Raw genomic sequence first — 25,428 nt, 5'->3', positions numbered from 1 at the left:
GGTCCTGGGGGAGCAGCAAGCAGGATTCCCGACGCCAGGGCGCTTCCGCGGGACCGCGAGCCCCAGAGACGCAGAGCGCTCGCGAATGCAGTAGATACCTAGTGGAGACCAGGGATCACCAGCGCCTCCGCCCCCAGGCGCAGACGCCTGGCCGAGCCAGCTGGGGAAGGGTCCCCACTGCGCCGCAGCCCGCCGCTCCGCCTCACCAGCGGGGGGCGGCGCACACACGAGGGCCCGCCCCTTCCGGCACTGCTCCTGGAGCTGCGGTTCAGCCTCCGTGCCGAGCCGACCCGGTCCCCAGCCAGGGCCTGCTCCTTCCGGCGCCCCGCCTCTCGGTGGTGGTGCTGCGGGGGCTCCACCCCAGCTGGACTTCGTTAGTGACCGAGGAGCGGTCGATCTGTGGATCTGCGGGGGGGGGGGGGCTATCCCCGGGGCTGCACTTCTGCGGGGGGGGGGGGCTATCCCCGGGGCTGCACTTCTGCGGGTCTCAGACGGCTGCCTCGCCCCGCCCCTGCCTACTAGGGCTGCCTGATCTCTACGCGTGTCTTCGGCAGCCCCAGCGGCGCCCGGCGGTGCTGCACGTCGCATCTGCTTTCCTCGTCAACGTGTCCTCTCTGGCGGTCTGCCTTTAGCTCCTCCCTCTCCTTCCTTGAGCGGGGGTGGGGGTGGGGTGGGGGTAGGTGTGAGGGTGGGGGTGGGAAAGGGGCCTTACTTTCCTATCCCTTTCAGTGCCATGTGAGCATTTCCATTTTTACAGTAAAGGAAACTGATACAGAGCTTCAACACTGACTTCTTTTTTGCTAGCCGACTTAGCCTGCAGTCTGATTCCCCAAATTTTGCCATTTCTGGGTCATTTTGGCCTAGATTCTGAGACATGAGGAAGGATCTCCCACCTCCAGGAGACAGGAGGCCCCCTGGGCTGGGCTGGTTGGTGAAGACCGGTGGGCACTTTTGCAGGTCCCAATGCACTGAAGGAGGAAGAAGCCATCCCGTGCGCAGGGAAGCAACCCTAGGAAAGCCTGTCTCACTCCTTCTAATGAAACCCTCTCAGCATTCTGTGTCCAGTGAGGTTTACCCCTCTTCCAGCTGGATTGTCAGTGTTCTCTTTTTTCTCCTCCCCTTCCCTCTTCTTTGCTCCCCTCTCTTCTCTCCTTCCCATTGAAGGTTTAATCCAGGGCCTTCACACTGAACTAAACTCCCAGTCTTGCCTCACCTTTTCTTTAGTCTCTCCTGTCTCTGTCTCTGTCTCTGTCTCTGTCTCTCTCTCTCTCTCTCTCTCTCTCTCTCTCTCTCTCGCAACAAGTTGTCACTAAGTTGGGCGCAAACTTGCTGTCCTCTTGCCTCAGCCTCCAAGAGTGCTGGGATTACAGGCAGGTATCTGGGTGGGGCACCTTCAGGAACTGTGGGGAGCACATCCATCTGGACCTAAACAGTGGGTCCCAAGGAGGGTCTTCCCACTGGACTGGCCTTCGTTTTGACTTTCTAGAGCCAGGCTGGGGCATCACCTGTCACTATACCACCACATCTGGTTGCATAATTACTTCTGTAAGAATCAACCATTCTGTTTTCCAGGGCAGTTGCACCATTGTAAATCCCTACCAACAGTGCTCAAATGACCTGGTTTCTCTGCATCCTCACCTGCATTTGATGTGGCCACTGCTTTTCATTTTAGCCTTGCCTAACTTCTAACTGTTGAGCTCAGGGATGGGTGGTAGATGGTTTGTAGACATAATTCTTTGTCTCATGTGTTTGAAGTTGTTCCTCCGCTCTGGTTTTTCTTTGTGTCCCACTATGAGGTCTTTTGCAGAGAATTTTCTATTTTGGAGTATTCTATTTTTATTTTTTGGGTACTAGGGATTGAACTCACAACTGCTGCTTGCAAGGCAGGTGCTTTTGCTGCTGAGCTAAATCCCCAGCCTATTTTGGAGTGTTTTCTATTTCTCTGTGGATTTCCCTAAGGGATTCCCCAATTGGGATCGTGGCCAGGCTTTGCTCACATAGTCAGAGTCTTCTTAGGTGAGTACCTGAGACACTAATGTTATTCTGCCCAGGTGCCTCTGCTCTCAAGAAGTCCCTGATACCCTAAATAAAGCTCCCTTCCAATCAGCCAGACCCCCATGTCTTGGACCCTGTCACAGTGTGGTGGGTGAAAGTCCTTTGATGTCCAGCCTGAGGTCAGCTGGAGGAGGTGCTGTCTTCTACAATACTGAGCTGGTGATAGCTGAATCCTGGAAAGTTATTGTAGTGGCCCATGGCATCAGGGAACTGGGTGCAAGGATGACCCTGCTCTGCCTCCAGCAGCACACTGGCTTGCCCCCATGCCTGCTGGCTTCTGTAAGCCCTTGTGGTTTTGGAAGGGCATTGATGACGATTCTCCTTCCTCAGGAATTTCCTGCTTTGTGCCTATGCCTCAGCAAGTTCTCACAGTCCAGAGAGGAACAAGAAGTGGAGAGTGGACGGCTGCTTCCTCTCCTATGAGGCAGGAAATTCATAGAAAAACATCAGGGAAGTCAAGTTCCTGGGCTCTGTTACTGCAGCAGAGCCCCAGTTAGGCAAGAGAAGAAGAAGGTGAGCCTAGAATGGTGTCAGCACACTGGACACACTTAATCCAGGTGGGGCACCTTCAGGAGCTGTGGGGGCTGCATCCATCTGGACCTGACAGTGGGACTCAAGGAGGGTCTTCCCATTGGACGGGGCCCCCTTTTGACTTTCTAGAGCCAGGCCAGGGCATCATCCTTCAGTATACCAGCTTGTCAGGGTGGCCCCAGTGAGGAAGGAACAGTGTCCCTGGGTTTGCACTCAGGCAAACACCCAGAGACTAGTCTGTAGTCTGGGACTTTTCCCCTTCTGGGTATCACTGGCTTCTGGGATACGTGTCCCTCTTTGTCTCCATACCCCAGCAGACTGGGTTCTGTCAGAAAAGGTGTATCTCTCCAACCTGGGTCTCTGTGCTGGGCCTGGCCCCACAGGAGGGCGTGCATGCATTAGCTTAAATGAGCATGTGATGAGCACCAGCCATAGTCACCAACAGAAAAGAAAGGGCTGGGGATTCTTCAGTCATAATGTGGGGCATATGTTCTTTTTCTGCAAAAGGCCATCCCCTCAGCACCCCTCCTTTGGGTCTGCTGTGGGCCAGCCAGGCTGACTTCTGGGAAGTCAGCCCAGGGGTTGTCTCCCCACCCTTGCCCCTGAGCTCTGATCGACTCAGTACAATCTCATGTCCTCTCCCAGGACCTCTGATGGGGGCAGAAATCTCAGCCCATAATGTGGTCCCCAAACCTGGCACTGGCAGCACTGGGGTGAGATGAGGAGGGCCAGTGTTTCATCAGCTCACCTTTATATCTCTCCGTCATGGCAGCCTGGAGCCTGATTGCTTGGGGCAGTGATGATGGAGGGCAGAGAATCTTTACCACTACTCAGCTCCTGTCACAAGTATGTGGAAGTACTGGAGTGAGGATTCAGGTACCAGCACAGGGAAAGTCCTCCAGAACCCCAAAGCTGTCCAGGGAAAGGAAGAGCTGGAGAGCACAGGCTCTGGTCCTGCTCTAGGTTGACTTGCCTGGTATTTTCATTCCAGCCAGCAAAACCAGGGATCCTATCTGTTGAGTCAAGGGAGGGATATGCATGGCTGAGGATCACAGAGTACCTAGCATGAGCCAAATGCTCAACTATGCAGAGAACAGGATAGAAGCTGAGGAACAAGAGGCTGTGGGAAAGAAGGCTAGCGGCACCTCCATTGCGAGCTGTGACTCCTACTCAGCCTGTGCTCTGCAGAGGGCATGCTGAATCTCGGGGGTTCTTGCAACTTTGGCCTTGTCACTTGGCCAAAGTGCCCTGGGATTCTGGGCTGGGATGTGACCATGTCCCCCAGCTGAATTTGGCTTTGTCTCGTGGGAAAAGGCTGTGTTCCCAGGTGGGTGTCTGTCATGGTGACCAGGCTCAAAGCCTTAGTTCTACCCATACCTTGCCCTACTCCCCATTCCTGGGTTGGCCAAGTCTCCCCCTGCAACATCCTTGCCAACCTTAGATTCTATAGAAGAGGAAAACAAGGCCCAGAGAGATTAGGTGAGGTAGGGCCCTGGTGGACCCTACCCTGAAGCCTTGGGGTCACTCAGGGTCCTTTCAACCCTCCAAATGGTATCCATGCCTCCCTTAGGGGCACCAGGCTTCTGTGACCTCAGCCTACAAAGTCTACCCTTTAGGCCTTAGCACCCATGTCCCTCTGTAGCTCCTCAATGACCAGGCAGTGAGTGACCTGACTAGGGAGAGCTCTGAGCCTTAGCCAGGACAGGCTTCATGGGACATGGGCAATTGCTGAGCCACCTTCTCATGTCCTACTTGCCCAATTTGGAGGGATGAGTAGGTCTCCCTGTCCAACAGGCTAATTCAACTCAGAAGGAGGAAAGGGCTATTTTGGCCAGTGATGGTCACTTGGTCCTGTTGCCTTTGGGTTGTGATGAGGCAGCACATCATGGTGGAAGTGTGTGGAGGAGGTAGCTTACCTTGTGGAGGCCATGAAATGAGAGAAAAAGAGAGAGAGACAGAGAGAGGGAAAGAGGGAGGGAAAGGGGGAGGGGGAGAAAGAGACAGACAGACGCACTAGGTCTTTCAAGGGCACTTCTGCTAAGCCCCATTCCTTAAAGATCCCTTCATTACCCAGTAATGCCACAGGCGGGGTCCAAGTCTTTGGGGACATTTAAAATCTAAACTGTAACAACACTCTAGCACTGTGGCACAAAGTTGTACTGTTTGAAATTGCTGTGTTTGTGGTAATCTGCTGTGGGAGGCATGGGGAGCCGAGATAGACAACATGAATCCTGCGGCTGTGTTCAGCCCCACTCTGTTCTCTGCTGCCCAGCCGGAGGAGGAATGGTGGGCTCCACACAACCTTGGAACTGAAGCTAGTACCCAACAGCTGTTCCAGGAGCTGGTGTCCTATATTGGCTTTCATGCAGGGCCCAGGCTGTCTTGGCTGTCACCATCCACTGGTACTTCTGCCCTACCTGGCCAGGACTGTGGAAATTGAGAGGCCTCAGCCAGCATCCGGTCTCCCACCTCCGCTGCAGCAGCTCAGCCCTCCTGGCGCCTCAGCCTTGAGGCCTGAGGTGCCCTCAGTTGGCAGGAAGTGCTGGGCGTGGATCCTGGGCTATAGCCACTCCATGTGTGACCCTGAGCAGCTGTAGTCTTTCCTTTGTCAGTGGGCCCCAGCTGTGCCACACTGGAAAGAATAGCAATGCCTTCTGGGTGTTGGGACCGCAAACCCTGTGGGGCGGCTTGGACTGTGTTTGGTCTGGTTCCTGGCAGATGGTACTGTCAGAGCATGGTTGCTTGCTCTCTTCCTTCAGGAGGGAAGGTCAGATCAGAACTCAGTGAGGAGTGGGCTGCACATTTGCTTCACCTGATAGTGGCATGGGGGCCCTGGGAGAAGAGACTGTCATAGGGGCAGGAGCCAGAGGCCAGGGTGTGCTCTGGAGCCAGTGACTTCAGATTGATCCCTGAGTCCCAGCTCCTTCCTCATGAGTCTCAAAAGAATGAGAAGTTGAGGGTCATGGGAGACTGTCCCCTTGGATCTGCATGCGGCTTTAAGACAGCCCTTTGAGGAGCAATTTTGTGAACAAAGGTAATAGTGCCCAGAGTTTCTAGTCAGACATGGCTAAGGAGCTCTCTTGGGTCCTAAGCAGCTGGGGCTAGCACGAGTGGGAGTTCCTGCAAATATGCACGCGGAGTAGAGTCACAATAAATGCGACAGTGACAGCCCAGCAGGCACAGAGTTCTCTCAGGGCTGAAAGCCCCTCTGAAATCTGCAGGAGGCTGGCTGGCCAGGAGAAGGTTGAGCTGGAGGGGAACAGATTCCCGGAAGCCATGGGGCTGCAAGCTCCAAGGTTTCAACCCAGGCAGTCTCAGCTCTGAGTTTTATACCAGCGGGGGCGAGACAGAGTGTGAGCATGTGTGAAAATGCAGGCAGCGGAAATCAAGACAGTTGATTTCAACATTGCAGAAGTTTATTTCCCTCCAAGGTACGCAGATCCTGAGATAGGCAGGGCAGAGCTGCTATATGCCTTCGACTATCAGTGGTTAGATCCCTTCGTCCATGTTGTCTTGTCATGGTCACCATGACATGCCTCATGGTATAAAGGGCTTTATACCTTTCAACCCACGGGAGGAGGAAGAGATGCCCCTTCCTCACCCAGGCACTTTACTCCTAGCTGCAGCTAGGCACTGAGGCTTTATTGGTAAGGAAATGGAGAGTGATCAAGCGTAGGCACACACAGAGTAATGAAATGGGCGTGGCAGGCAGGAAAGGACTTTGGATCTTCCAAAGCGGACAAAGCTGTGGCCCAGACTGAGGTTGACTTCCTCTCATCCCAAGGCTCTCTTCTCTCACCAGCTGCTTGTCTAGCAGAGCTTGGTACAGTCAAAGAGGCAGAGTGCCAGTGCCCAGCAGCTGGTGGGCCAGCCCAGCAGGGAGGTGCTAAGGAGTCCCCATCTGCCCAGGCAGGGCTCTGCTGCCCAGGCTCCCACCTCAAGAGCCACAGGCCCTTGAGTCCCTCCCCAGTATAGAGTTGGTTGTCACACTCCAGCCTCTTCCCCCATGCCCACCAGGCTGGGAGAAGGGTGGAGTTTAGAGGGCAGAGTCAGGCTACAAGATTAGCTCCCTCCTTCCCTTGTCCCCTTGTTCCTCATTAGCTCCTGCTCTCCCCTTGCTCTACCTGCCCCTGTAACCTGCCAGGACTTCTTTTCACCCCAAAGCTTCTTCCTAAGTTGAGTACAGTGGTGCACCCTGTGATCCCAGCTATTCAGGCTGAGCCAGGAGGATCACCGTTTTGAGCCCCAGCCCGGGAAACTTAGTGAGACTATTTAAGACAAAATCCAACAATACCCCCAAATTCTTTTCCCTCCAGACAGGTGAGGGAAGAACTTTGTCCCACATTGGCTGCCACCTGAGCTAAATGACAATTGAGTTTGGAGGAATTTCATGCTGGGAATTTAAGGGTGAGGATGGTGTACCCCAAGCATACAATGTCGTCTCTGCCTGATGCTGAGCTGGTGAGCAGTTCTGGAGGTCATAGGCCCTAGGGACACAGGTGCCCAAGGAGGTCCAGAGTTGGCTGGGTTATGAAAGACACTCCAAATTTATTCACTGAAGCTGGTGATAGGGTAAGCGGAAGTGCTGGACAGAATGCTGGCCTTGTCAAGTGTGAGCAGGGGCAGGGAGGGTTCTTCAGGCCCCCACCACCCAAAGGCTAGTGAGAAGGTTGAGTAGGAGGGCTGTGCCCACATTTTGGGGGCAGCTTGGTGGGGCATGGGACCCACCAGCCTGTGGATGACTGGTTCTACTGTCCTGGGGACTGCTTGTTGTGCCATTCAGTGGGTCCTGGATTTGGGGGTGTTGCCAGGGTGGGGCATTGCACATGGGTGAGTGGCAGCAGGTTTTGGTCATCTGGGTCCCCTTCACGGTCTTGGTGATGGGTTGGCAGGAGTCCTTACACCACATGGAGTAGGTAGTCAGGGGACCAGAATCTAGGGGGAAGTGGGGACAGGTATTGATGGGTTGGGACACAGAGGGCAGCTGGGATTCTGAGTACATGTGTGCTGGGCCGTGTCCACTCACCTGTGTTGCTGTGGCTAACAAGCATGACACAGGAGTCTTGACTACTGGAGCATCTCTCTGTCTGGTTGCAGCTGTCCCCGTGGTGTAGCAAAGGACAGGTATAGCATGACAGTGCTGTGGGTGAGGCCAGGTCAGGCTGAGGACAGCCCTCAGTGCCTGCCTTCCCAGGTCCACTTGCCTGCCTTGTTAGACATCCTCAGACCCCAGCGTGCAGGAACCTATGCTGAGGGCTTTTGGAGCAAGTGGTCAGCACAGGTCTACAGGGGAAACTTTCTGCTCATTTCTTGTCACTCGGTGGCTCTGCCTAAGATGGGCGGTGAGGACTCAGCAGGGAGTCTGATCAAACCTTGCAGATGAGGACCCAGGGGTATACCATGCAGGTGGGGAGCAGGCTGGGGCCAAGGGCAGCAGGGGAGAACCAGCAGGGTGAGGGTATCGGGTGTCCGGCAGATCACATGGTCTGGGTATTGGAAGATCTGCTTTATCCTTGCCTAGAGCAGGAAGCCCAGCAGCCCGGGGATGGGTGGACCGGTACCTCTATCTCTGCTGCCAGGAATCATGTTGGTCTCTTCTTCCTCATCCTCCTCATCATCATAGCTGTAGCTGTCTGAATCTCTGTCACCCTCCTCCTCTTCCTCCTGTGCCTGGCTGCTGCCTGTCCATACAGGGACACATGTAAACTTTGGCTACCCGTTCAGAGGGCACCCACTCACTGCCCAGTGCCAGGCTCCCCATTCCTCTGTCCATGTTTGTCACTCAGGCCTGCCCCTTTCCCAGAAGGAGGAACTGAAGCCAAGAGAGGGCAGGAACCCTGAAAGCACTGCAGTGTTGGAAAGGCTGAGCCTGGCACTAGGGCCACAATGATGTTAGGGGCCCAGGACAGCCTCACCCATCTCCCTGGATCAGGGGACTCCAGCCTCATCCTCTTCTTCCCAAGCCCATGTCTTGTCCCAGATTGGCGGTCCCTGGGGGTCCCCATAAGCCAAGGCTATGCCACCTCCCACCAGAGGTCACCATGCATCCCTGCACCTGGCTGCCCACACAGTAGCAGGATCAGGACCATAGCTCCAAGTGCCTTCATTCTGCAGGACACTGCTGTCCCTTCGTGCAGTCCTTACGCAGTGTCCTGGATCTGTATCAACAGGACAAAAAACATTGCTGGGGGTTTCCTGTGGCCCCTGCCGGCTGGTCTCAAACAATGGGCCTCACATTGGTCTCCAGCTGCAGGCACCAGGCCAGGGACACTGTTTCCCCCCAGTGGGGAGAGGGGAAGGGGAATTCATTGTGTCTAGCTCAGGGCGTCCTGTCCACTTGTGCTGTTCTGATGGAGTCTGCAGAAGGTGAGCACGGGCCTCAGGAGCCACCTGCCTATGCTGGCTTCCTGGCTCCTGGGCCTCCCTGCGTTACCCCATAGTGGGGGTCAGAAGCCTGGTCGGGGCTGGATTAGTGTTCAGTGGCCCTGACTCTCCCCTCCCCTGGGGAACCCAACTGTGTAACTGCAGGAGGATCCCAGACCCTATTTACCCACCAGGAACAAATATCCTCCCCTTCAGAGTATTTCACCCGTGTTTCCTCCTCAGCCAGGTATGCTGGGACAGCGGCAGAAGACTGTTGAGAGGGAAATGGCTTGGGAGAGATGAGGCTTAGCAGGCATTAACAGGGTTAATGGATACTTACAGAAAGGGAAGGGTCCACGGAAGCATGAAAGAAGTGCAGATGTGAGCAGGGGTCCAACAGTGCTGTTCCGAAGGTACACGAGGGCGTGTGCTCAATACCAGTGCTGCTCTGAAAACTCCTGAGGTGTGTGTACTCAGCAGTGGTACCTCAGGGGAGGTCCTAGGGTGACAAGCCAGGCGAGTGCTCAGGACTAAATACTGAGGGCTGCTGAAAGACAGCCTCCTAGTACTCTGTTCCACTCCCCGACAGCACATAGGGAGGGGCTTATAGATAACACTCCAATGCAGAGACATCCTTGACTGGCTTTGTTCTATTGTGTGACTGGCATTTTAGGGAACTTGCTGACTTAGCAAGGAGATGGCAGGAGAGCAGCTAGGATAGATAACACTGATAACAGTTCCCAGTGTCCCTCAGAAAATACTTATCAGCACTGACCGGTTCCAGTCCACTTATAGTTCCTCTTGACCTGGCAAGAGTCTTGGGGAAAGCAAAAGGGTGTTTCAGGAATGAGGAGCTAAACGCACTTGATGGCATTTCTGCAGACTCTGGAAGGACATCCATCAGCACATAGTGCCTTACCGTGTCCTCTTCTCTCTGTGCCCGCTGGGCCGGGGCTCTGCTACCCGTGGCTTCCTGCCATGCTTGCTTCTGCTGTTGCCATGTTGCCACATGGCTGACCCCAGCCTCATTCAGTCTCTGCTCACATCACTTTCCCAGAAGGGCCTTCCCCAGCCACTCATCTCACACCCTGTCACTCCTGGGCACTGTCCCTGATGTTGTAATCCCAGCTCTGCAGTGGTACCCCTGTTCCTGGGAGTGCCCCTAGAACGTGGCAGTCTGCCTTCCTTGGCCTCCTGCTGGGAAAACCTTCAGCCCCCACCACTGTCTCCCAGTGGAAACAGGGGAAGCAGAGAGCTACTCGGAGATCAGAGCAGCCAGTGGATTGGAGGTTGGGTTGATGTCAGTCTGTGGCAGTTCATATGCTTCATGGTTTGGCTCAGCCCCTTAACTTGTCTTAGTCTCAGTTTCCTTCACTGTCACAGGGTGGGCTGAACATTTTCTGGGACCACCTGAAGCAGAGCTTTGAGCTCCAGTTCTTCCTTCCCTGGCTCTGGGGGCATCTCCTTGTCTGGCCTCGCAGCTAGTTTAACATTTAGGGCTCATAGACAAGAGTGCCTGGCTGGGATGACCCTTCCCTGATGTCTAAGCCATTGTCCACTGTCCTTCCTTAGTTCCTCTTGTACTAGCCTTCTTGCTATCCTGGTGCACCCTGCTGCTGGCAATCCTGGCCACCAAGGTCATTTTCCTGGCGGGTTACCTCTAGTGGCTGTTCCTGCCTGGCTCAGCCTTCTCCAGGCCCCTGCTCTTTCCTGTAGAGCCCTTTAATTTGGGGCAGAAGACCCTGTGTCCCCAAGTCTCTGGTAGGAAGTAGAGGACTTTTATCTTCTATCCCACAGTCCAGACCTTGCTGAGCTGCCACCCTCTGAGCCCAGCTCCCCTTTGGCCTTGGCCTAGGTGACAGCCAGAACTTGTGGGAATCAGGAGGGATATTTCATTGGCTGAAATTAGACTTTATGGTGTTGATTCTCAACATCTCTAGGGGGCAGTGGTGTTATCATTCTGGGGCGCACTCCTCTGCACAGTTTCCTCTGCCCTACCCATGAGAGCTGTTGAGTCTGAGCTGGTATACGTAGAAGCTGATACATGACCAGGACAGAGTGGGAAGCCCCTGGGTTGGGGACAAGATCCCTGCCCCAATATCTTGATGGTGACATTTGGTGCCCTAAGTACTGCTCCCAGCCTGACATAGGAAGGACTCATACTCCTCCCTATCCAGGCCCAACATGCTCTTGAGGGACCACAGGGGAGCCCAAGCCTCCTTTCAGCCTCCTGGGGTTGATGTTGTGTCCTTAGGGTAGGGACTTGTCCTCTGAGACCCTAGGATCAGAGTTGAGGGCTGGTGGCCCCAGGGTGGCTCCCAAAGACCTCTTTACTGCATCTACCCTGCAGGGTCTCTGCTCCTGGGGCCTGACTTCCCTTCCATGCCCATGCCCATGTCCCTTGGCTCCCTGTCCACAGACCCTGTGCTGTGAGACCCACCTTGCCTGCTCTGCCCAGCTTGGTTAGGTGATTCTGACAGGTGGCCTTGTGGTCTCTGAATGGGTCATGTGGTTCTCTCTGGCAGCAGCAAGGTTGGCTTAGAGCCTGGTGCTGGCGTGGACACAGGGCATACCCTGTCATCTATGCTGCTCTTGTTTGAGGTTACTGGGAGTACCTTGGGCAAGGTCAGTGCTGGCAATGTGCTGGGGGTATTATGTGGCTCTCTCTAGGCTCCAACACCCTACTCTGCATCCCCAACTCCCATGTAGGTCTTAGGACACCAAATTGAGTCAGATCCAGAACTGTACACTGCTATCCCCAAGGAGTTGGGGGTGAGGGTATCAGAAGGGCATCCTGGAACTGGGTGGGAGGTGGGACTGGCATTTTGGCATGGGACTGATGTCTGTACTGAGAGTGGGCCTTTAGGGCAGATGTAGGATACATTTGGCAGAGGGAAGGACTCCCTTTTAGAGAAGGGCTGACCCTCCTTCCTGGGTAGCAGGGAAGGACCTTCCCTCAGTGATGGTAAGTGGTCCCCTCATGGGGCTAGGCCAGGCAGGTGTTAGCTCCTTTGTTCCCTAGAACCCAGCACTCAGCAGGAGGCAGCATCGTGAGTAGGCCAGGGCCTCACATTTTCCCTTCAGAAGCCCCTGAGGGAGAGGTCATAGTCTCTGAAGCCCTTTTGCTAATCACTTGTACACGGGCACCTTCTTGTCATGTCCACTTTGCTCACCTTCCTGCATCCTGCCCCAGGAACCCTCCATGTCTGTTTCCTGTGTTCCTAGGTGCCCTTAGCTCCATTAGGATCAACTGGAGAGTCTCAGAGCACCCCCAACCCCAGCCTACCAGAGGTGACTGATGTGTGTATGTCCAGCATCAGCTGAGTGGGGCCTTGGGGTTTAAGGCTGGCTTTGATGTTCCCCATGGCTATATGGAGTGCTGGTGTCCCTTTAGGAAACGTACAGGAAAAGGACTCTTTGTGCATGCCATTTACCTTGTCTCATTAGCTATTTATCTCCGTCACCTGATGTGGTAAGAAAGACTCTAAAAATAATTCTGCAGGGACTCTATGGTGGTAGGAAGGGATGGGAAAGCTCTGCAGCCTGGAATACGAAAAGCCTGGAGTGGTTAAGTCAAGGACTGTGTCCAGAGTGAGGAGGAGAGGGGCTGTCCTGCCTCTGCCTCTTCACCTTTGCACCCTTGGGTCTGCAGCGCAGCCTCTTCTGCCATTGCTCCTCTCCACCCGGTCTATACCTCCATTCTACTGCCCCTGCCTGGCTGCTCACACTGAAGCACAGGCCTCAACAGGGCAGCAGCTGCTAAAGTTCTCAGAAGGCGAGGAATGGCCATGGAGAGGGATGGGGCTCTGCGTGGGGTGGGTGTGGCACGCAGTGCCCACAGGGCTGCAGGGCTCTCTCTCCCAAGGTGGGTAACCAGAGTCTGTGAGTCACACAGGGCAGGGGAGCTGAACTTGGGGACACCGACAAGGGCCCCTGGTGGGTGTGGTGGCATAATCGTAGGTACAATGTCTTTGGCAGCTGTCCCTCTGCTGGGTTGGGGATAGGAAGTTGGACTCTGGGGGAGCTGGCAGGGGGGCTCAGAGGGGCATTGTGCTGACCCAGGTGCTGCCTGCTGTCTCTCAGCGCCTGTGTGAGTGGCTTTGTTACAATGGCTCACACCCTGCTGTAAGAGGGAGGGGCTGCTTTAGATGGCTGAGGGTGGCAGCTCCTATGGTACCCAGTGTCCTTATGGAAAGGACAGGGTGGGACTTGCTCAGGCCTCTACCTAGGGCCAGGAGGAAGCTGGGACGATCCCTAGGGTCACAAGGGCCAGGCCATGGGAAACCCAGTGTGGCGTTTGATCCAAGTCAAACCTGGATCTGTCTGTGCCAGAGGGAAGTGGCCCTCGCCTGGGTGCTCTAGGCTGCAGGAGATGCAGTAAGCCACACGGCGGAACTTGGGCATGACCTGGAAGGTAATAGTGGTGATGTGGGCATTGAAAGGATTTTGTGCCCTGGATGGGAAGCTGCAGTGGTGGGAGGCTGGGAGACAGAACCAAGAGGCTCTATCTTGAGGTCATCTTCCCCGACCCTAAGCAATTTACATGTGGCCTGAAATGAATTCCAGTGGGCTACCTGTGCATGAGTAATGCCCCTTAAGCTCCACCCCAAACCTAAGCTATATGTATGCCCCCACACCACGTGTCCGGCGGAGAGAATGCCAGACCCCAGAGGTCATGGAGTCTCTCGCCACATTCTTAAAATAAAGGCCACTTTTATTTCATACTTCTTATCTTTTTAGCCATGCTGAAAATTCTGTCAGGCATCCCAGCGCATGAGTTCTCCAGCCTAGGGAGGGTAAATCTTTGTGCCCCTGCTTGAGAGTCATCTCTATCCTGCTGCCCTCAGCTTCACCTGGGGCTCCTAGTCTACGGTTCAAACCCAAGCTGCTGATCGAAGGCTTATAGCCCTAAAAACATTTGAGAAGCACTGGGTATGGTGGCACATGCTTTTAATTCCAGCACTTGGGGGACTGAGGCAGGAGGATCACCTTGAGTTTGAGGCCAGCCTGTACTACAAAGTGAGACCCCGTCTCAGAATAGGTCAGGTCTGGACCTGCTGTGCAGCTTGGGCAAGCTACACTGTGACCAGCACAGGCAGCTGGGGGTGGGGTGACAGCCTAGGACTGGCACTTATGCTGAAGCAAAGCTCCTAACCTGGCTTCTGTTGACATCTGTGCTAAGCTGACTGTGGGCTGCTATGGCACAAGAACGCGAGTGTGAAGGTGGCCTGCGTGCATTTAACAGCACAGGGTAGAAACAGGCTGGGAAAACTGCTCCAGCCGGGGGGCAACCAGCCTCTACTTCCACCACACAGCAGGGCTCCTGGCAAGGGCAGTGATGCCCTGGACCCTTACTCCCTTACTACAGTACAGACTCAACAACATTTTCCTCCTAGAATTAAAAATTTTATTCATTTTTAAAAAAAAATTTTTGTGGAGACAAAGTCTCACCATCTAGTACAGCCTGGGCTTGAACTCAGTATGTAGCCCAGGGTGACCTTGCGATCTCCTCCATCTTCCTGCCTCAATTTTAAGAGAATTATAGGCATAAGGCAAAAGAGGCTGGGCCTGTAGCAAATGGATGCTCACAGGAAGGAGAAAGGGAGGCCGGGCCCTTGGATTGACAGACCAGTATATGCAAAGCAGGTGCATAGATGTGGGTGTGTCACCCCATCACCACCACAAGAGTTCATCCTGGCTGTCATTGTTATTGGTGCCCTAGGGCCTGGGCTAGGATACTGTCACCCCAGAGCACCCCAGGTCTTAGGCATCTGTTGTAGTTAGGGGTTATGAGTAGAACAATTAGAATCACGACACAGAATTTGTAATATTATTTATGATGGTCACCCAGAGTTAACACAAGAAAGTGCAGGAAATCTATCCACAACACTAAAGGCATAGAATATTTAGCCAAGGGCCTGACTTCCACAACAATGCCCTACATGAGTCTAGATAAAAGTCCAGAGCCTGTGACAATGCCTCCCACGAGTCCAACTGGAGGTCTAGAGCCCACGAAAAGGACTCATGCCAGTGTCTTTTATGGATCTGTGCTGGGAAGGCCCAAAAGTCAGTGGTAGAAGCTAGAAAGTCTATGCCAGCAGTGTGAAGGAGCTGTGCTGGTGGGCTGAGGGTTCTACACTGGAGCTGAGAAGTCATGTTCATATTAAAGACCAGGGCTGTTCTGAAAAGCACCACAGCCACCCTCAGCAACACGGAGGTCCTGAGCTCCTCCAATAATAAGAACAGTTGAGTGTGTTCCAGGAAGCCAGCATGACTAGTTTGTCCTGGAGATTAAACGGCACACGTTTTCCCCTCTGGAGCCAGGAATCGATGCTCCATGTAAGGACCAGAGTCCCCCAAAGTGAACCACAGCCACTCTCACCAACAAGGTCCCAAGCTCCTCTGATGACAATGATCGAACTCACAATGGGGAAGCTAGCCATGACGAGCTCCTCCAGGAGAACCAATGGTTTAAAACAGCAATACTTAGAGAACCCACAATGCCTCGTTTCTCCTTCTCCATGTCTCTATTTATGTTGTCAACTTTCCTCAAATGGAACATCTACATTTGGCACCATGCTGATTTAATTCAGGTGTTAAGCTGACCACCAGTTTTTAATCCATAATAGCACAACTGGACCAAATGTGCTCAGGGACGCTGTATCTCCTTCCCTCAAGCAGGACTCTGAGGGATGCTGGACTCTGGGCAGGAGATTTCAAGAGACTGAATGCTGTCTGCCTGAGCCATGGCTTCTGATAAAGGCAGGGGAAGGTCATCAGGGGTAAGGAAACCTGGCCATGATGCTCTTACCCCTTTCAGGATCCCACTGGTCTCCAGATCCTGGGATCTTTCCCACAGTTCTTCCCTTAGAGGCCCTGCCTGGACCAGATAGAAAAGTATCTAATCCCCTCTCAAAGGAAAATTGAACTCTTTGAGTTTTGAGAATGGCAGATTGATTGAGTGGTCCCCTCCAAGGATGGGTCTAAGCCCTGACTTTCAGAACCTGCGATTGTGGCCATATTGGGAAAAGGGTCTTTGTAGGTATAAATGAGTTAAAGAACTTGAGGTGAGGATCTTCCTAGATTAGGGTAAATTGTAGAATCAGTAATGGTGTCCTAACACAAGATTGGAGACATAGAGGCATAGGAGAAGACATGTGAAGACAGCAGAGATTGGAGGGATTTGGCCCAATTTAAGGAAGGCCTGGAGCCCCAGGAGTTGGTACCCCCTCTTGGAGATCTGGGACAAGTATGACACTTGAACTCATACAAAGGGCTCCTGAAGGTGGTGGACCTTGCTGCAAGCCCAGGGTTCTAGGACTGCTTTAACTCTGGCTCAGCTGCCAGGCACAGCTGGCTCTACTAGGTCAGGGCCATGGGCACCCCCACTATGCATACCTCTGGCATCTTTGGGCCATTGCTAACTTGGAGGAAACAGTAGATTGAAACACATGTCCCTTTCTTCCAGAGTCTGAAAAGGTCCAGGAGCTGAGCTCAGGGTCCCTGAGACCTCCTGAGGAGTGACCTAGATTCTCACTGGGCCTACCTTCCCATCCCCAACCCTGGAAACAGAGCTGCACCTGGGCTGCTGGGGCACCTGCAAACACATCCACCAGTGCCCATGAGACCGTGAAGGCCTTTCAGTCTAAACTGGGGTACAGAGCCAGTCAGAAAAACCCTGGGGAAAGAGGAAAGAGTCTATCCTCGGCAGACAAGGGAGCCAATGTGAGTGTTTTTTTACTTACTGGCACAGAGAGAACACATTTCCAAATGACTAGTCCTATGTCCCAGGAGTGACGCCACTGCGGTACAAAGCCACACTTGAAGTCACTCTGATCTCCCACGGTTACTCCCCCAGGGCTGAGAGCTTTTCAACAAACAGGTGGTGAGTTAGAAGGGAGGGGAGTAGCTGTGTGCCTCAGTCAAGCCTGGATGTGGTGTTGACACAGAGCCTCCTGGAAATGTCATCTTTCTGGGGAGCCACATCCTACAGATCTTTACTCTGAGGACTGGTGCGTCCAAGTGGGGGATCCTGGAATTTTTGGGCCTATCTCTTGCATCTTGGGAATTGGGCAAATAGCCAGGGAGTTTGTAGTCCCCTTGAGCTGGAGAGCAGGATTGGGTCACCACTCCATTTATTCCTCACTTGCTCCCATTCTCTGGGGAAGCCCTGAGCCAGCAGGTCCTAGAACAAAGTAATGTTGGCCTGGAACCTGCTAAACTCCCCCAAGATACCGAGGCCTTTTTCTGTATTTTTGCCTGGTTTTTCTGGCAAATGACTGTAGGCCACAGTGAAATCGCTAAAAGCAAGTCCGGTTGGATTTGTGAACTAGCCAGGGTCTGAGGTCTGGCAATGACATGCCTGGCCCTCTATCCTCATTTTTGGGTCTCTGTGGGGTGCAAATTTTGGGTATCTCATCTCCACGCGGCTACTGCCAGTTCAAGGTTTTTGTTCCTCAGTTGAGCAAATTATGACCAGGCAGCTGCTACAGTTATCTCTGTATATAGAATTCTTGCCAAGGATCTCCTTGCATTGACCTGAAATCATGTCCTCTTTATTTTCACATGTACCCAAGTGAGTTCTGCTGGTACACAGATCTTTTTCTGTGTACTCTTTCTTGTCTGAATGTGCTTTGTCCTCTGGGATGTGATGTTCCAACAGGAATCAGAGGTAAGTGGAGGCACAGGGATGTGAAAGATTGAGGGTAACAATGGATGCTTCTGGCCATGGGTTCCTGGGAGGTAGAGTAGCGCAGGGTCTTCACCAGGGTGTGTACAGGATGGTGGTAGTGCTGCTGCTTTGGCCAGAAGGTTGAGGTGCTCAGGAGACTGACTCTCTCACAGGCACTCCTTCAGAGGCTTGACTGATGTTTGTGTATTACTTTGAAAATCTGGTGTATTCTGGCACTACTGTAACAATGCACCAAGTCAGGGCATGATTTATCTTTTTGATTATGGAGACTGGAGTCTGAGATCAAGTGCAAATAGGACTGGTTTCTCCTGAGGTTTCTCTCCTTGGTGTATAAATGCCATCTTCTCCCTGTGTCTTGACTTCCTGGCCAAGCAAGACCCTACACTCTCCACCTCTCTCCCACTGCATTAACAGTTGTGGGGTCTCCCCTTGATCAGCACTTGAATGGTGCTGTCGTGAAGGGTAGAACAAGGCCAACTGATGACTTGGGTCAAACATTCCTCCCACCAATATGCAGTCTTCTCGGTGTATCCCCACAAGTCCTGCTTCCTCCTCCTCCTCCTTCTTTTTTTTTTTTGGTATTGGGGTTTGAACTCATGATCTCAGGTTTGCCAGGCAGGTGCTGTGCCACTGAGCTATATCTCTGGCCAAGCCCTGTCTCTTGGGGAGCTATTAATATGGTTTATAATGCCCTTACCCTGTTTCTCTGTCCCAAGTTCCCAGCTGAGTCAGCAGAACAGGCTTCAGACACCTAATGCTCTCCCTGGGCAGCCAATGGCCAGAACTCCCGAGGGAAGTTTTTGCCAGGGTTTTGGGTCCTCATAGAATACTGTACTTCCTGGACTCAGGTCTGCTCCAGTGCTCCCAAAAGGGATGTCATGGAGATATGACAGATGGGAACTAATTCCAGTAGAAACAGCTCTGTCCTACCTGGGGATCTGATGGGTGTCAGGGAAGAGTCTCTGGGCTCCTCCATCCCAGAGGTGCAGGGAGACACAGTGGACATGTGTATATGTCCCCAGTCTGTCCCAGGGAGGGTGTCCATCCTGGTGCATGCACTCAGGATGCATTGTCTGTGATCAGCCTGAAGGACCTCAGAATATTTGCTCTGAAACCAGAATGGCCAAAAATGTGCCTCCCATATCAGAGAGAGAGAGAAGTGAAGGGAGGATAACTGGAATACCAGAATCTAAATAGATGGAGATGTGAGCCAGACTCGTACCCGGGCTGAAGCCTAACACACACACACAAAAGACAATTTCTGAGTTTTGTGACCTGATGTCTGAAACAAACACAGGCCCTGGCAGATGTGATGATCATCAGCACAGCCGGAAGGAAACGCACAGCTGTGACTCTGTGACTTCCTTCATTGCCACATCTTCCGCTTTGTGTACTTAGGATCCTGAGCAGGCTTTTCTTACTCAAAACGACTTTGGAGTCCTTTGCTCCATGGGAGTTATAATGAAATAGAGAGAGGACGGTTGGGAGCTTGGGATGAGGTAGATGTGACATATTCAACCACTGATCCCATGGGCAGGGGACAAGAGAAAAGGGAGGGCAAGGCCAGCTTGTTCATCATCCTCTACACCTGGTGTGTGTGTGGGTGTGGGGGGAGGGGTGAAGAGAAAGAAGAAAAGGATTTGGGGAAGGACCAAGTGCTCAGAGTTGGACATATGGAGCTAGCCAGTCAGGGTGGGGCTCAGGGACAGAGTCTCTATGAAGGAAGGCTCGGGTCCCAGGGAAGGGGAAGTTCAGGAAGAGCCTCACTTAGCTACTATGCTGCAGCTGCCCAGGTAGCCACATAATTCTGCATCACAGATCCTTGTCCCCAGATGTGTCCCCACAACAAAGACACATCCAGCAGTCTGGCCAAACCCTGGCACAGAGCAGCAATATGGGGTGGGGGTTGGGGAGAATCTGTCCAGACCAAGGACAGAAGCCATGAGCAAGGAGAGGTAGAGAGGTGGGGAGGCAAGGTCCATGCCCATTAGGGACTTGTGGATGGGGTAGGAGTGGGGGATGCTGAGGACGCTTGCGGGCTGGGACTGGCAGGTTGCACAGTGCTCTCCTGGAAGACATCAGCAACCCAGCTGCAGAGGACAAGTGGAAAGGGGCTGTGTGGGGATGGCTGTGCTAGCTCCCTAGGGAGAAGGGGCTGAGGCTGCAGGAAAAGGAGCAGGATGGAGTGGACAGGGAGAACAGGGACATCTCAGGTTGTCTCCCGAGAATCAGAAGGCCAGTAGGGTGGCAGCAGGGCCTCCCTTCCCTTCCTTCCTCTGGAACCTTACTACCTGACCCGCTGAGAATGCAGAAGCATCCACAGGCTCCCCTCATCCAACCTTCCTTCAACCATGCTCCTTCTCCTCCACTGGTTTTAAAAAAAATTATTAGTACCTATTTACCACACACAGTGTTCACATCCATCATAGGGAATTTGTACCTGTGTATACTATATCTTGAAATCTCTTAATATGTCTTGAAATCTCTTTCACCTTCCTCCTTCCCCTCTCTTTTGTTCACCTTCCTTTATGAGCATGTTCTTCCTACTTCCTAATAGCTCTCCTCCATTTCTGCTCCTTGTTTAACTTTACAGTTTCTCATATGAGATAACCATGTAATATTTACACTTGTGTGTCTGATTTATTTATTTATTTCTGGTGGTTCTGGGGATTGAACTCAAGGTCTTGTGCATGCTGGACAAATACTCTCCCACTGACCCAGCTCCTGTGGGTCTTGTTTATTTCACTTAAAATTATGGTCTTTTTTTTTTCTTTTTTTTTCCGGTACCAGGGATTGAACTCACAACTGCCTGCTTGCAAGGCAGGTGCTTATGCCGCTGAGCTAAATCTCCAGCCCCAAATTATGGTCTTGATATACATCCATTTACCTACAAATAACTCAGGTTTATTCTTCTTTGGCAGAGAAGTATTCCACTGTATATAAATACTTGTGCTGCTGTAAGTATGGGTATGCACATATCTCTGTGGTATGATGCTTTCAACTCTTTTGGAAGGATAACCTAGAAGGGGTAGGGAGTATCTGGGTGGGGTGGATTGACAACTGATCAACTTGTAATACCAGCCAAACTGAATCAGCATGGTGCTGAGTGTGGAAGGCCCACCTGAGGATTGCTGCCAACATAAAAAGGAGAACTGGAGAGAAAGAGGTGTAGTTGGGTTTCCTGTTGCCACTGGTTCTCCTGGAGGTGATTGTTCAGCTTCTTTCCTGATATGAACTTGGTTGTTCTCATCGTCAGAGGAGCTCTAGACCTTGTTGTCACTTAGAACTGCAGTTCACTCTGGGGGAGCTCTGGTCCTTACTCTGAATATCATTTCCTGGCTCTAGAGGGGAAGATAGTGTGCTGTTCAATCTGCTAGAGAAGCTTGTTGTACTGGCTTCCTGATATGAACTCAGCTGTCCTGATTGTCAGAGGAGCCTGGGACCTCACTGTTGCCGAGGGTGGCTATCATACTTTTGGGGGGAGCTCTGGTCCTTACTTTGAGTGTTGCTTCTTGGCTCCAATGCAGAATCCTCAGCCTGCTGGTACAGATCCTTTGTCCTGCTGGCACAGACTTTTGAGCTTCCTCTGCTGATCTTTGGGCCTTCCCAGCCTAGATCTGTGAAACAGGCTTGTGTGTGTCGTTGTCATGGGCTCTAGGTCTTCAGCTGGACTAATGCTGGACATTGCTGTGGGATCCAAGCCCTTACCTGGATTCTTTGGGGTCTTTAGTGTGTGGACAGATTTTCTACACTTTTTGTGTTTGACTCTTTGGGTAACTATTATAAAATAACTCCATCAGTTATGTGTCCTGTATTAAACTTTTCTTTGCAAATCTCCACTACCACACTACAGCACTGGGTCAAATGGAACCACTAGGTTTTTATTTATTCATTTATTTAGATTTTAGTTTTGGTTTTAGTTTTTTGAGGAATGTCCATACTGATTTCCACAGTGGTTGTACCAGTTTACTTTCCTATTAACAATGGAGAAATATTCCTTTTCCCCCAGAGTCTTACCAGCATTTGGTTGGTTTCTTGATAACAGTCATTCTTTCCAGAGTAAAATGGAATTTCAGATATTGTTTTTCTTTGCATTTCTTGAATGATGTGGAACTTTTTAAATATATTTGCCTGCTGTTTGTACTTCACCTGAGAAGTATCTATTCATTTCAGGTTCCTATTTTTGGATTGGGTCTTTCAGGGGCCAGGGATTTAGCTCAGCAGCATAGGTGCTTGCCTGGCAAGTTCGAGGTCCTGAGTTTGATCCCTGGTACCAAAAAAAAAAAAAAAAAAAAAAAAAAAAAAAAAAAAAAAGAATTGGATTGGACCTTTGAATTTGGGGGGGGTATGGTTTTTTTTTTTTTTTTTTTAGTTCTCTATGTATTTTAGATACATTAGCCCTTTGAGGTATAGGTGGTGAATTTTTTTTCTGATTTTGTGAGTTGTCTCTTCCCTTTGTTGTCTCAACTTCTTTTGCTGTGCAGAAGCTTTATAATCTGATGCAATCCAAGTTGTTGATTCTCCTTAATACTTCCTGCACATCTGAGGTTTTGTTCATAAAGCCTTTGACTACACTGATGTTTTCAAGAGTTTTTATCTAGCTTATCGTCCAACAGATTAAGTATTTCTGTTTTTGTATTTAGATCTTTGATCCATTTTGATTTTAGTTTAGAGCGTAGTGAGAGATGTGGTCTAATCTTTGGCATGTGTAGAGCCAGTTTCCCCAGCACCATTTATGAAAGAGGCTGTCTTTCTTCCAGAGAAGATGTTTGACCCCTTGGTCAAAGATAAGGTAGCTGACTGTGCTTGGAGTTATTTTTGGAGCTTTTATTCTGTCCCATTGATCCCCAGGTCTGTTTTTCATTCTTTTTTTCTTTTCCAGTACTATGCTGTTTTTGTTGTTGTTTTGTTTTAATCATGGTAACTTTGCAGTATAACTTCAAGTCAGGGATTGTGATGCTCGTCTTCCTTTCCCTTGTTGCCCAGAATTAGTTTTACTATTCTGGTTCTCTTCTGGTTTCATATGAATTACAGGATTATTTTCTCTAGTTCTGTGAGGTATATCTTGGTATTTTAATTGGAATTGCATTAAATTTGTATAACAGTTTTGAAAATATGGTCACTTTCACTGTATTGGTTTTTCTCATTGAAGAACAGTGTCTCGTCTCATTGTCTCATTGCTGAGATAAAATACCAGATGCCCAAAATTAGGGAAGAAAAGGTTTATTTAGCTTATAGTTTTTTTGAGGTTTCATCCATAATCAGCTGGCTCCAAGGCAGGGTGGCATGGGAACCCGTGCGTTTATTTTAGCTGGCAGCGAGTAGTCCCTAGCAGCAACTAGGAGACTAGTGCCCTGACTGGGAGGGGTTTGGGGTATTTAAAGCCTAAAACCACAGGAATTTGCTTTGTTACATCGTATCTTAAAGGACATCAGGTGATAGTTACACAGAAGTTTCCCTCCAGATAATTTATAACTCTGGGGCAAGTTTTGAGGTTATCTCCTGTCACAAACATTCCTGGGAAATTTTAACCACAAGGGTTCAGTTACAGGTTAACAAGGTTTAGCAAAGTTGGCGCATTACGAAACAGTCAAAGCGGCGCTTAGGCTATAGCAAATGAAATAGTGTTTTTTTTTTGTCTTTTTCTTTTTATCGGTACCGGGGATGAAATAGTTATTTTTCATAGCTTACAGCAGTGGAGTCCTGACCTGGAAGGGCATACCTCCCTCCTCAACCCCACCCTCCACTCTTTACTTCCTGGCCACCACAACCGAGCAGCTTTCATTTGAAGCAGGATCTTCTTCCATGCCATTGCTATCTTGAAGCAGCCTGACTAGGGACTAGAGCTTCTGAATTGTGAGCCAAAATAAATCTCTTTTCCTTTGAGATGTAGGGCTCCAGTATTATGGCTAGGCAACAAAGAAAGTGACTTTAAGACGTCCGATGACAGCAGGTTAAAAAGTGAGTTTGGGGTCTGGGGATTTTGTTCAGCGGCATAAGCACCTGCCTTGCAAGCAGGCGGTCATGAGTTTGATCCCCGGTACCGATAAAAAGGAAAAAGACAAAAACAAAACAAAACGAGTTTGACTTTCTTGGCACTCACTGTCTTCTTTCCTCTTTCACCTTCTTCTGCTGCTATTTTTTCACAGTATTGTGAGGCAGTGAGGCAGAGGCTCTGGCCAGAAGCTGGCACCATTCCATGTGGACTTTACAATCACTAGAATTGTGAACCGGACAAACCTCTTTTCTGTATGCATTGTCCAGTGTCAGGGACCCTATAACAATGAATATCCCTAGTGTCTAGATTATAGGCTTCACGTACTGTTACTGGAGGAAGCCATGAGGGCTGAAGAGAAATACCAGATTTCAGGGCAGGAGCTTATGGTTAGTCTGGGAGTTCACAGAGCTAACCAGGATGGCCACTGCTTTAGTTACTTTTCTCATTGCCGAGACAGAACAACTGACACCCAAAGCGAAAGGAGGACAAGTTTGACTCATAGTTTGTAGAGCTTTCAGTCCATAGTCAGCTGGTTCCAAGGCAGGGTGGCGTGACAGAGGGGCATTGCAAAGGAGAAACAGTCCATGGAAAAAAAGGGCAGGAAGAAGGCAGTGAAGCAGCAAGCCTTCTTTCTGTCCCTTATATTTCATCCAGTTTATCTGCCTTTTAGAAGACTAGCACTCACACTCAGGGTTGGGCATCCTTAGTCCCAGCATCACATTTTAATCCCAGCATCACAGCCTTAACCCTAGCATTACATACCTAGATTCAGTCACCTCCAAAAAGCCCCACCTAGGACCACATGAGGCTTTGGGGGGAACAACTAGGTACAAGCCGTAACAACCATACCTCACTGGAGGGCAAAGTAGTACACACATTATGGACAAATTGTGGGAGGAGCTTAAGACTTTGGACCTCTACACCCACTTATACACATAAGAGCTCACATCCATCCCAAGTCCTGATTCATAAGAACTGCGGCCCATTTCTAGCAACAAATGGATAAACAAATTTGGGATACACGTCTGATGGTACATTACTTGACAAAGCAAAGGAACAAACTACTAACATGAAGCAGCAACCATGGTAAGAAGCCAGACACAGAAGAATAAGTGCAGTATGACTGCAGTTATATGAAGATCCAGGATCTGAAGATCCAGGCACATGGCTTTAAAATTTCACTGAATTATGCTGGGCATGGCGGAACGTGCCTGTGATCCCAGGATTTGGGAGGCTAAAGCAAGAGAGTCACTATGAGTTCGAGGACAGCCTGGGCTACATAATGAATTAAAAGATAGCCTAAATTACATAGTGAGACTGTCTCAAAAACAAAACAGAACAAAATTCTCTAAATTGCTTTTGGAGAAGGAAAGACACGCAGCTAAGAGGGAATTTGGGGGTGATGGTAATGTTTCATTTTGATGAATTTTCCTGAATGGAATTTTAGCTCAAATGTAATTGAGCATGTGTTAAATAAAGATGTACATGCTAAAGCCTTTAGCAAAAGTGCGAAAGTGTCTATGGCTTACTTTGAAGTGTACCAAAAATAGGGATGTAAAAAGAATTAAGATGTATTATGCACATGTATCAAATCCCCACTATGAATGTGATCTTTATGGATGGCAAGTATGTACTATTAAAAATGAACACGTGAAGAAAGTGGAGTGTACCGAGAAGATAAGGTGGGGTTAGTGAAATAGAAGCTGGCAGCAGATCCGTCTCTGGGACCTAGAGTCAAGACACTTGGAAAATGACTCCTTAGTGATGAGAAAGAGAAGAAGAGTTCTGG

The 25,428-nt window shown here is 50.8% G+C and overlaps 1 protein-coding gene across 1 annotated transcript; it reads right to left on the bottom strand.

The window, feature by feature from the left end:
- Positions 1 to 7,110: 7,110 nt before the first annotated feature.
- Gpihbp1 (glycosylphosphatidylinositol anchored high density lipoprotein binding protein 1) lies at positions 7,111 to 9,518 on the bottom strand. The gene is made up of 5 exons (XM_013145695.3): positions 9,290 to 9,518; positions 8,642 to 8,744; positions 8,148 to 8,267; positions 7,613 to 7,726; positions 7,111 to 7,521 (listed from the first exon to the last, which is right to left on the bottom strand). The coding sequence occupies exons 2-5, from the start codon at positions 8,691 to 8,693 to the stop codon at positions 7,223 to 7,225; spliced, it is 585 nt and encodes a 194-aa protein (XP_013001149.1). The 5' UTR covers positions 8,694 to 8,744; positions 9,290 to 9,518; the 3' UTR covers positions 7,111 to 7,222.
- Between the last annotated feature and the right edge of the window lie 15,910 nt (positions 9,519 to 25,428).

Source organism: Cavia porcellus, unplaced genomic scaffold (genome assembly GCF_034190915.1).
Source record: "Cavia porcellus strain 051 isolate PalLab524CR breed Dunkin Hartley unplaced genomic scaffold, mCavPor4.1 scaffold_19, whole genome shotgun sequence".
Classification (NCBI taxonomy): domain Eukaryota; kingdom Metazoa; phylum Chordata; class Mammalia; order Rodentia; family Caviidae; genus Cavia; species Cavia porcellus.
Note: the sequence above shows the minus strand (reverse complement) of the source record. Positions and strands in the feature narration are given on the sequence as shown.

Excerpts from the sequence above, each read along its gene's own strand:
- Gpihbp1 (XM_013145695.3), bottom strand. The coding sequence starts at position 8,693 with ATGAAGGCACTTGGAGCTATGGTCCTGATCCTGCTACTGTGTGGGCAG. Across the intron at positions 8,268-8,641 it reads GCTACTGTGTGGGCAGCCAG|GCAGCAGCCAGGCACAGGAG; the intron begins GTGCAGGGATGC and ends CTGTATGGACAG. Across the intron at positions 7,727-8,147 it reads TCCTGGCAGCAGAGATAGAG|CACTGTCATGCTATACCTGT; the intron begins GTACCGGTCCAC and ends CCTCACCCACAG.